The 12,624-nt window shown below is 39.9% G+C and overlaps 1 protein-coding gene across 2 annotated transcripts in view; it reads left to right on the top strand.

The window, feature by feature from the left end:
* il1rapl2 (interleukin 1 receptor accessory protein-like 2) overlaps positions 1–12,624 on the top strand; it is a 302,734-nt gene that overhangs the window by 150,625 nt on the left and 139,485 nt on the right. For both annotated transcript variants that reach the window (XM_041048287.1, XM_041048286.1), the window contains exons 2-3: positions 7,008–7,177; positions 8,728–8,831. In XM_041048287.1, the coding sequence (XP_040904221.1) occupies positions 7,008–7,177; positions 8,728–8,831 (274 nt within the window). The remainder of the gene's footprint in view (positions 1–7,007; positions 7,178–8,727; positions 8,832–12,624) is intronic.

Here is a 12,624-nt window from a genome sequence, read left to right on the forward strand (position 1 = left end):
TTCTTGTTTTATTTTCATGATAGGCTAAGCTGGTTAGGCTAGACTGCTTTAACTAAACCAGTGGTTCCCAAAGTGGGTGCTGCAGTACACACGGGTGCCTTGAAACCAGGCCAAGGATCTGCCATATCACATCATTCATTGTGTGTTTTAATAACATTTCACCACATTAAAAAAGGCAATAAATGTCATACACATGTGGGAGCACACCAGAAGGTGTAAGTGTACCAGATTTATTTTGTCATAGTAACAATGATACGGTGTGTAGGAGTGTAACGGACCTTTTTCGTCATGGTAAAATGAATAAACCTGTGGTTAAGGTTGTGTAATTCTCAGGAATTTAAAAACAAAGAAACAAACAAAAAAAAAAAACCAACATTGGTCTCCTGTATTTAGGTCCTGGCGACTCATCCACCCAGCCACTCATCCACCCTCCCCAGCTGACCACTAGACATCACCTAACAATGAAACAAAACTGTAGGTCATTGACTCTCCAAGATCTTATTGAACAGTGTGAAAAACAGCATGTTAGTTTTGTTGTTATTGTAGCTCTGTCCAACAAAGATCAACCAAATCCACACACGCACACACACACACAGAATCATCATCACTACAGTACACAGATATATGTAAATTAATAAATGTCAAAAACATCACTGAATATTTGTGTGTGTGTGTTTTCTCATGTGAGTGAATAAATTTCAGTCTGTTTGGTAGCATTAGACAGAGGGCAGACTGTGGTCAACTCCATTTATTCAGCTTTGACGCTTGTGTGTGAACGTATGTGTGTGTGTGTGTGTTTGTGTTTGTGTTAATATGAGGTTGAGCCTTTTATTGTGGGTGTTGCTTGTGTGTGTGTGTGTGTGTGTGCTACAAGCCTTGTATGCTGATAGATGCTGTTGTAACTCCATAGCACTGAATGAAGGCCATAACCCGCACATGCATTACCATATTCATACAGCTCACAAAATAGATTGCTTTGGTGTGTGTTGTGTGTGAGTGTGTGTGTGTGTGTGTATGCGTGCGTGCGTGCGTATGTGTGTAGCACGAATTCCACTGGTTTGTGCAAGAGTGCAGCTCATTTTGAGGACTCATTTTGAAAATGGCAAACATACTCTCTTTCTCTTTCTCCCGCTCCTCCTTGCTCACACACACACACACACACACATACACACACACACACACACATACACCCACACACACACACAGTGTGTCCCCTCTCACCATAGGTCTATCTAGGATAAAGCCTATTCTCAGAAAATGTTTTCAGTGAAAAGAAGTAACCATCAAGTCAGCTGTGTGTTGAAATTGAACATCAGCACAAACCACTGGGCCAAATGGAGGATTCTCTCGCCTCTCTCTCTCTCTCTCTCTCTCTCTCTCTCTTTCTCTCTAATCGCTCACCTTCTTTCTCTCTCTTCTGTTTTTTCCTCCTTTTTCCTCTCTATTCTTTTCCCTCTCACCCCTGGTGTAAATTGCCCCGCGGTGGTGATAGACTTGTATGTGCGCGTGTCTCTGTTTTGGACTGCGTGCCCCTTGTCTGTGTGCGTGCGTGTGTGTGTGTGTGAGAAAGAGAGAGAGAGAGAGAGAGAGAGAGAGAGAGACTCTGTTCCTCTTTTTTTGTGTGTGTGTGCATATGTGTTTGTACCTGTTTGTGAATGTCAGGATCATTACCTGTGCTAGTGTGTGTGTGTGTGTGTGTGTGTGTGTGTGTGGGTCAGGTCAAGCTATTATTATGGCAGCAGCTGTAGTGGTATTGCAGGGGATTGTGGGAGGCGTGCAGACAGGCTGGAGGCTCTGAAGGGCTTTATGTTTGAGTGACAGGCCTGAACTAAATATGCTGCACTGTGCGCACACACTACATAACTCACATTCCTCCAGGTATTAAATATGATAAAAAATAGTGTGTGTGTGACACCGTGTGTGTGTGTGTGTGTGTAAAATATGGAAAACATTTACACTATGTTAATATCACTTACATCAGTTGTGGACCTGCAGAAACTCAAAGTTCACCATTGCTTTTATTTTGTTGTTTGGATGGTTTTATTGTGAAATACATAAATAGCTTTGTGTTGTGTTTTGTTTTTGTTTGTGGCTATCTGTGTCCTATGTTTCGGTAATCAGCGCTGGTTGATTAGGATGTGAGCGCTGTAATTTCTGTGAATTGTATGGAAGACTTGATTGAACTTTTGACCTTTTAAAAGCTCAAAGGAACAAAAGGAACAAAACAGACACATGTAACCACAGAAATGAGAGTTTATCAAAATAAGAAAACATCTTTGGTGAGGCCATTTTAACCCACAGTGAGAAAGAACAAATACTGTGGACTTTTGCACAGTAAAATATCCAGTTTGATAGTTTTAATGATATCAGCTAGATCAAACGTTCTTTTCCCAAGGAACAAAACTCCATGTATAAACAAGGGAAATGTTAGCTTGTCAACATGAGGTTATGCAGTTGAGGTGGGTTAAGCTGAGTTAACTTGCCAAAACAAAAAGTTGTTAAAATTTTGCCTTGGTGACCTCACAGAGCAGCGGGATGGAGAGGTCAGCATGATTATTGATTGAGAACATGAAAAAAAAATCATAAAAAAATGTGAATAATTACATTTTAAATATCTAAAATGTACTTTAAAGTGCCTCAGGTTTACCATTCAGATCATCAGGGGCCGATTGAAAGACTTTTGTATTCACACACTATTCCTCCACCGTTCAACCTCTTACATCTCTTATTATCAAATAGAACAATGCTATCAAAAAGCTTCCCTATGCTTAACATCATGTCCCAGAAGTTTCACTGTTTGTAGCATGAAGTTCAGCACCATGGACAGTGATCCCCCCCCCCCCCCCCCCCATGGTAATCTGGTTCCCAGGGTTCAAGTCCCAGGAGTCCCTGGTCATGCATTTCAACCAGCTGGGCATAAAAGTTGTGGTTCATAAGACCCCTACACCACCTCCACCTGCATGAAACATCTGGAAAAAACATGAGTGGTTTATTAACATCACCAAACTAGAGGACGTGTTCCAAAACATTTTCCAATGATCAATGCACATAACAATCAAATGCTTTGACAAGTGTAACTCTGCACAACATGCCAATCACAGTGTGGCCTGATAACATAGGTGGAAGTGTGAGTCAGTGAATAGCTCGGTTGATCTTTCATCGCCATCTGACAGTTTCCTCTATAGTGCTTTAAACTTATCCTTCCTGACACTTATTTTGAAAGTACAGTCACTGCAAAGACACTTGTTGTGTCTTTCAGTTTCTGAAATCTTCAGTACAAAAAAAACAAACTTTTTTTCCACATTTTTTTTTGCTGTTGTTGCTTTATCCAATTGTGTTTGCATCAGAAACACCAATTTGTTTTTGGCAAATTCATTTACTCAACTCCAAACAGTTATGCTACATTCATATTTTTTTTCCTTTGAAGATATAAATGACAGAGATAGAAAACATCAGCTTTCTTCTTTGCTTTTTTTATTTTTTCTTTTACTTTTTTTATGATTTATTTGAGACACCTTGATTACATAATGGTGTCAGCCAATGGGGAAGAAAAAGAAGTATAACTACAATTTCAGTTTGCTAACTGTGTGTGTGTGTGTGTGTGTGTGTGTGTGTGTGTGTGTGTGTCTAAATGTGTATGTGTTATGCCCAAAAACTCTCTGCACTTTTCCAAACTCTGAAACTTTGCCATTTATTCAGAGTTATTTTCATTCTGCCGTTTGGGAGCATCCATATGCAGATAGAGCTGACGGGAATGATGTATCTGCTCATGCTAACACCTTGCCCACACATTTAATATGTTTACAGACACACGCAGCTGCAGTCCCCGGTACACACACATACTGCAGGCTTATGTATACACATACACACACACACACACACACACACTCATGCACATTGCACTCACAGGCACAGATTAACACACATGTACAAATATAGAAGCAGTGATGAATGAATTATTGGGAGTTTGCTTTGCTTATGACCTGCAGCTACATATTGGCCTGTCATTTTAATGTGTCTGAGTGTGTATACACATGTGTAAGTGTGTGTGTGTGTGTGTGTGTGTGTGCGCGCGTCTGACCTGTGTTCAACATTGTCTAAAACAAAAGGCATTAGTCCAGTAGACCAAACTAATGTGATTTTGTATTAATGTGATGCCCAGGGTGCATCTGTGTGTGTGTGCGTGCGTGTGTGTGTGTGTGTGTGTGTGTGTGATGCTCAGTGTTAGGTGTTGAATGGACAGCACCCACACCTTCAATTTGTGTCAGCCCATTAATATCCAACCACCAAGTGAGGCCGGCCTATTCATTACTTAATTTCTAACACACACACACACGCACACACTCACACACAGACACAGACTCACACACACATTTCCAATACCATTCATCCCTGTTATTCTCTCTTTCTGTTGTACACGTGCTAAAACACACACACACTGTATTTTTATGACTGCAATCCTCTGAATATCTGGTAACCTTGTTAATGATTAAATGACTGGTGTTAAATATTGTGTGCACAGTAAATCTACTTAGGTGTGTCTGTGTGTGTGTGTTTGTGTGTGTAGAGCGATACTAAATCTCTCCTGTATGACTTGATGCATACTGCTAAATCTATAAATGTAACCAATTAAGTGTGTGGCTGTAAATTTGTGCTGCAATCTCATGTAAATGAAGTCTTTAAATCTTAGGTGGTGACTTAACTCAACACAAATTACACTTGGCGTTTTACAGAGTGCTAAAACATGCTTACATTGACTTACAGCGGTAGCCGCAGTAACTCTTGCACTATAAATGTCTGACTTTTGAATACGCACTTTAGCAAGGACCTAAGGATAAAGCTACAGTCTTTTAGCCACATCAGGGTTGTAATGCAAATCTACTCTTATTGTAATAGCAGCTGTATTCAGATTTATATCAGAAGTGGTTTGTGCTTTTAATGTAAGTAGTTAGCTGCTTCATTTTCTGTGTTCAGTTATTGTTTGCTGCCATTTTAATGCTCCATACTTGCATGAGTTATGCTCCACATATTGTGCATACATGTATAAATAATATAATATTTTAACTAGGTGCCTCATTAGACCAAATAATGACAGATGGTTTGTATTTGAATGTCGCCTTCAAAAACCAAAAAAGAAATGAAGAGTCTCTAACTGAGTCTAAATAAAAACAGTGTAACTGTTGAAATGAATAGTGAAGAACAGAAGGTCTTAACAGATTGACATAATAACAGTCAGCATTGCATTGGGCCGTACTGCATAATGTTTTTGTCTAAGAGAGTCAGCTAACACCAGGCTGGAGAGCTGTGTAATGCACCATCCTGTCTTGTGACTCAGCTTCAGTTGCTGGGTTTGGTCGGAGGTGTGATCTGCTGAGCTGGTAAAAACACCCAGTGATGCCAGGGAGTTGTGGAGTACACCAGTAAATCACTGCAGCAATGTGAGAAGTTAAACCACTTTAGGTCAACAGCAGCAAGATGTTCGGGAATGATGAACCTCCACTTCTGTGTTTATGTGTTCTCGTTCACACTGTACAGAGAACAATCACCTGGATGACTTTTGATATTGAAGAAAAAAACTGAATCTGATGATTATTAACTCAAATTCGTATTTATTTTATATATATAATGTTTGATTTTTAAGTGATTTATGGCCACAGATATCCGAGATCCTGACACCACTGTGAGTTAGCGGTGTGTTTATTATGTCTGTGTGTTTTCCATTGGCTTGAGTTATGACTCAGAGAAGACGTTTGTGGTAAATTGTGTCAATCGGACACCAGGCCAAAAAAAAAAGAAAAGACGAATATAACAACACAAATTCAGTTGCTGTTTATTTTTATTCATATCCAGATAATTTATTTGTATTTGTTTACATCCCCAATCTACACAGTGCTTATTGCCAGCATTGCATAATAACCAGGAAAGAGGCAAACAATGAGGATGAGAGGCTGAGGAGGTATTTTTGGGAGGATGACAGATCCAGAGGCTTTATTGCTGCAGGGTACGGGCTGTAATTCAGAGGGAAGGCCTGGTGGCAAGTGCTTGAGGGCTGCAGTTAAAACGGAGCACATCTATCTGAGCCCCAGACCATGAGGGGAAAAAAAAGAGGCCAGAGGAAAAAGAGACAAAGAGAAAAGAAAAAGAGAAGGAGAGGGAGCGTATGGGCGGAGGGAGGGAGGGTGGAAGTCCATTTGGGAAAGCTCCTTGTCATTTTCAGTCCTGACCTCTACATCTCACCAGCTCCTGCTTGTCTTTCATCTACAACTTGTTTTCTGTTCGTTCCAGTTGACCTGGCCTCACCCTGATATCGCCGCTGCACAGTTCCTCCTCCTCTTTTCTCTCTTTTCATTTGGTCTCGACCTCTTTGTCTTCTTTTATTTCTCTGAATCTCTACTATTGTGCCTCTCCCACTTTTCCTGCAATCATTGTTATTTTGCTCTCTTTTAGTTTCATGCAGTATAGAACAGGAAAATATAATATAATATAATATAATTGAAAAGGCAAACATGATTGTTAGAATGAAAAAAGATGAATTAAGTTTGTTTTTGGTCAGATGTCCAATTACAACTCATTTCCTCTGTTTATGCCTTTAACATATATGAAAAAATTTTGCCTCTGTACCACTTTTATGCTCTATTGTCTCCTCCACAAAACACATAAACACACTCTCAATTTTATATTGTAATCTTTTATTGCCTGGAAAGAAAAGAACAATATTTCCAAAGAAACAATATAAACCGCTCCTCCTGTCACTCATACTCTTTCTTTCTCACATCCTCTCTGTAATTCTTTCTTTCTGTCAAGCATTTTTTTCCCCGAACAGTATAAAAAATAGTTTTATATCTTATATAAAGTCTTATATATAAGTGTTTATATAAATGTTTCTCCCCCCTGCAGTTGAAAGCAGAGTTGTATTTGTCTGTCCACTGTAATAAAGGCTATATACTGTTTATCTATCAGCACATTCTCAACATTTCTTTTTCTGTCTTCTTCCTTCCTCCTCACAGTGGATGGATGTATAGACTGGTCGGTGGATCTGAAGGAGTACCATGTTCTGGCAGGCGAACCTGTTCGGGTCAAATGTGCCTTGTTCTACAGCTACATCAGAACCAACTACACCATGGCCACCAACGCCAAGCTGCGCCTCATCTGGTACAAGAACAAAGGAGATGCAGAGGTAAGACACTCTGATTATGTAGTTCTGTATGGTAAGTCCAGGACTCATAATTATAAATGGAAATAAATGAATCAACCTGAAGTTTCATTCCTATCTTAAAAGTTAGAAAGTTTTGTTTGACATTGCATCAGACTGTAACTACCAAAAGTCAATTATTGACATTTTTTTTGACATTCTGAACACTAAACTTCTCTCAAGGGTTCATAAAATTTACTTTAGGAAGAATGTTGAAAATATGTGGGTGTTACAATTCATAATTTACTCTGACCATTCATATATTATAAGATCTGGACTCTGGGCTCCAAGATGGCATCCATTCATTGGGCATAAGCCAGAACGTTTTTCCCCTCTGCCTGGTCTGATTCCATGTTGTGGGAGCCCCGTGCAGTCTATAGTTTTTGGGATGATGCTATAAATATAAAAATAGCTTTTGTAAGCTCTTGGAACATTTTACAAATATTAAACATTCATGGTTATTAAAAAAAATCATAAATTAACTTGTTTCCAATTTGAAATGCCTAGTCAACAGATGCCTCTTTAATAATGGCAGTTAATAGGAAAAAGTACTTTTTGGGCTGCAGGGGATTATTTTTGTTTCAGGATCCCGTTTGGTGCCGTATCCTGCTCTTTTTAGTTCATCCATGACTCTAATTTTTGGCTCCACTGCTAGAAATTAAATGTAAAATGGAAGATATGCTACATTAATTTGAAAATTAAACACACGCTTCAAGGGACTCTGCACTGGAATTTGGATTCTATCATGGTTTAACTCATATCAAATATAAACTGAACTGGTGGTGGTTGCACTGTTGCCAACTTATCACCTTTGTCGCTGCATTTGCAGGCAGCGTGGTGACAGATCTTGCTCCTTTTTAGACAAACCTTTGCTACTTTCTGTAGGAGAAAGTAGAAGAAAGTATCGTGAGCTTCAGGCCTTCCCTCTGCAGGCACGTCTCTCTGTGCATCTCATTCATCTGAACACATGACAGCTGACATGGTCCTGAATAAGCTTCTAACTTTCTCAGTGGGTGATCAGTTTACAATATAGCTGAACAGCACAGCCGTTGGAAGTGACTGCTGGTTAACATGTCGTCTCAGTGAGCTGCTTTTCAGTCACTATTTCGTACTTATTCTGTTATTTAGCAATAGATACAGCAAAATATGTAAATGAGAACAGCTTTATTAGGAACTCCGCTGTATTCAGTCACTCAGATATGCTAATTAGCGTATTTCACCATCTAGCAACATTTAGCGACTTTTTGAGCAGGCTTTAACTATTTTCCATTGAAAGCAGATGTTTATACAACAGTTTTCAACTATGTCCTCAGTTTTGCACATTGGCCACAAGCTGTCCAGCTTTTAAGGTACAGTGGTGTAGGCAGGTTGGGCTTGTCTTTTAAATGTCTTTACTTTCTTTGGACTTGTGTCTGGCTGAGTAATAGCTTATTAGGGACTGATAAAACATTCTGTGCTATAATAAAAATGTTTTAATAATATTATGGCTCAATGTTATATACATATATATTCCTTCTTTGCATTATGTCCTCTAGGAGCCCATCATTTTCTCAGGCCACAGGCTGAGTAAAGAAGACGACTCCATCTGGTTCAGATCTGCTGAGATGGAAGACAATGGATTCTACACCTGTGTACTGAGGTAACCTTTGCATAAAACTACAAATACAGCACTTCATTATGACCACTAATTTGGCACTGCCATGAATCAGCCCCCAAGCAAAACGACTAAAAAACAGGGTTTGGGGCAAAACCTAGATTCTCCAAGGAAGCATGATTTAGGATTATTTCTGGTTCAGCTGGGTGAATTCCTGAAAACACTGTGTATCCCATAAATACTGCTCCTCTCCCCAGATGGGAGTTAGGTCAAAGTACACTGAACAAAACACAGACTTTATTTTGAAGCTGCACTTCCAGCACCAGCACACTGGCTTCATACCACTAAAGAAACACAGAAAGAATTGTACCAGCATGCAAACAACATATTTTTGGCCCGTCTCTGACCTGCAGCAGTGCTCGTGGAGTTGCCTCAGTATTGTTGATTTCATCACATGGGAGCAACCTTGGAATAGATTTCTGACTCCGTGTGTTCTTTCTCTACCCAGGTGGCCCATTTACATTGCTCCAACAAAGAGTAGAACTGTTTTTGGTGTTTAAATAAAAGGAATGGGAGGTTTTGGTTTTCTTTTTTTTTTTTTTATTCAGAACTATTCAGTATCCATTTTGAGTAAAAGGAAAATGCCCTCTGCCCTTGATAATCAATAGCTCCAAACCACAAATGACTGGTATTTCAAAAATATTACTATTTTATCATCAGAATTTTGAGATATTCCCTGTGAATGTCAGTAGGAGTTTATGTTCAAGAAGCCATTTTTCTTATTATTTTATTACACCTGCTAAGGTCTGGTCATAATATCAAAACATTCCTCTTGTGTCTAGGTATTACAGGTGTATGTGTGTGTGTGTGTGTGCGCCTGTGATTGTGTGTATGTGTGTTTGTTTGCCTTGCCAGTTATGTGGAAAGCTGCCAGTATGGTAAATTGAATATTTACAATATGGCTGTTGGCACTGGAGCAGAATTTGGCCTGAATCCTACCTGGTCCTTCAGGGATGTGCCTGTGTCTTTGTGTGTGAGTTGATACTATGATGTGGTGGTAGTGGTAACTTGTGTGCACTTGAGTGGCTTTGAAGCCTAGCACTTACAAGACTTATAGCCTTGTTTACCTGCAAGCGGATGGTGTGTTTGTGTGTGTGTGTGTGTGTGTGTGTGTGTGCATAATGAACTGAATTAAAATATTCCCTCTTACAAATCTGTATCAGTAAATATTTTGCCTAAAACCAACCAATATCCTTAGGGAGCAGGTCTTCCTCTCTTTTGCATTTGAGTAAGCCTGTATTATAACTTCTGTTGTTGTAATGAAATTAATAACCTGAAATGAAAATTTGTATTATTCTTCATCCTGGATAATGTATGTGTTCATTTCCAGTCAGACTGAAAGACAAGAATTTGAAATGAAGTTCATTCAGTTTAGCTAAGAATCTTGTGCTGTTGGTCCTTGCACTATTGTGTATTGTGTGTATTTAGACTGCGTTTCCCACAGACCCTTTCACTTCCTGTTGAAGAGGGTGTTGTCTCTTGAGTGAATGTTCATTTCTTTTGCATTAATGATAATTCAGATTTATTACTACTTACTACTTTTGATAAAGGAATATAAAAAATAAAAAAAAATTTCCAGCCACATCCTTCACCTCTGGATGCTCCATCCAGTGTCATCATGTGACCTGTGTCTGATGGAACCGAAGAAGAGTCCAACAGGGAAAGAAACACAAGCAGTCAGAGGATCACTCATCATACAAATTATACAGGGCCCAAACTTATGTGCAAGAGAAATTAAAACAGTAAAATTATTTCCTTAACATCCATTAGTTCTGATTTTAGCAACGTTTCTGGTGCTGTTCCGCTGTTGGTTTTATCTCTGAACATAGTGGTTTATTTCTGGGTTGTTTACAATCAGTTTCTTGCCCTAACAAACACTGTTGGAACCATGTTGTCATGTTCCGTTCCCACATCTCACCGGTAACTATGGTCAGTACGTTTTCATAATCGTCAAAACTATGAAAGTGAGATCCAAGTTGTATTAAAGCTGAATAGTTCTTGAACCAAAGAGAGTGATTCGTTAGACCAGACGAACAGCTCTTCTCTTGCTTTGTGCCATGAATCACCATATCACCTCTCCACTTGATCCTGTTTGTCTTCCCTCTTTGCATCTGATACCTTCAGCACCTTCACTCTCTCCTGTTTCGTTCCCTTTACACCTTTCCCCCGTCACCTTCTCCCACCTGCTCCCTTTTTTTCTCCCACACCTCACCCGCTCTCCCCTCATCTCACCAGCTGCCTCCATCCTCCACTTCTCTCTCTCCTTCAACTCCTGTTTTTCTTTCCTCTGCATCCCGCTCCTGTTCCATCTTCCTCCCGTTCTCATCCTCTCCCTCCTCCTCTTTCTCCCTGTCTGCGCCCGATTCTCTTTTCCCCCCTTCGTAACCCTCCCCCTCATCCTCCCCCTCCTCTGCTCTCATCCCACCTCCTTTTCCTGCCAGAGCTTGACACCTATCCTCCTTAATAAGCTCTCTCTCCCTCTCTCTCTCCTTCTATCTTTCCCTCGCTCTCTCAGCATGACAACCTAATTAGGGCTTGGTGTCTGTCATTGTCTCAGGGTCTCTTATTAACACACTCACACACACACACATATAGAGGAACAACACCTCCTATCCTAGTGGGGAGCTACCAAGTGGATCATATTATATTACTAGAAGGCTGAAATATGTTACAATGCACAGAGGAAGCCACAGGGAGAATACACTGTTAAATGTATTTATTGCCTTTGTTCTGGTGCATATTGTTGTCGCTATAGTATGGAAAGCGCCTTAATTTGCCCTACATGTAAGCCCACTGCCAGCACCCTGCGATAAAAGTAATTTTTTGTGGATTGATTTCACATTTCCTCCTGACACTCAGGGCTGAGTGGCGTGAGGTGAAGTCAGGTTTAAGCAGAGACAATGAAAACATCAGATCAATCTCAGTTGCGGACACAGTCTGCCTCAGATAGATAAAATGGATGTAATCCTATATAAAGATGTTACCAAGTGCAGATTGATGCTTCATTTATCTCCATATGCTGCCAAGGTTCTGCAATGAATGTTCTCTCCAAGATGTCAGCTTTCCAGGAATTGGTGTGATGTTTCACCTTGACACCCATCCTGCTTACACATTTTGCAAATGACTAAAAATGGTTTGCCTCAGCAACAGTCATCAGGGGGTGCTGCAGAAAAAACAAAGCAAACATCAGACCACTGTTGTACATACTGTTCCCCCTGCCTGAACACTTTCCTCTCCTTGACCCTCCTCTTCACTTTCCTCCCTGAGCTCTAGCTTCCATCCATTAATCCATCCATGTTCCCTGTCTGTTTACACAGATAAATAAACACACAATAATTATATGATTTAATAAAGGCTATAGCAGGTTGTTTTTTCAGCGCTTGTTAAATTAAGTCCTCCTGTTCGCCCATCTCCATTTCTTCACTAAACAGTGTAACAGCAGCCCAACTGCACGACTTTGTTGTGGGAAGTGAGTCTCTCCTGGTTTGTGAGAGAAGTAACAGTAACGTTCATTTTATTAGAGATCTGTCAGAGCACCTGCTGAATGACAATGTAATTTAGGTAAAAAAATGAATTCCATCATGCATGTATAGAGTAAAGGGTGGCAATATGGCTTTCCAGGAAAGACACCAAGGCGTTGGTTTAGATGATTGACTGGTTGGGTTGATTTTTTTTTTCTTGCTGTGGTGGATTTTGGACAGGCAGACCATCCTCTGAACATAATCTAGCCAACAATTACAATACCTGTAAAACCTATTTGTTCTTCAGTTTAGTTGCA

Source organism: Toxotes jaculatrix, chromosome 10 (genome assembly GCF_017976425.1).
Source record: "Toxotes jaculatrix isolate fToxJac2 chromosome 10, fToxJac2.pri, whole genome shotgun sequence".
Lineage (NCBI taxonomy): Eukaryota > Metazoa > Chordata > Actinopteri > Toxotidae > Toxotes > Toxotes jaculatrix.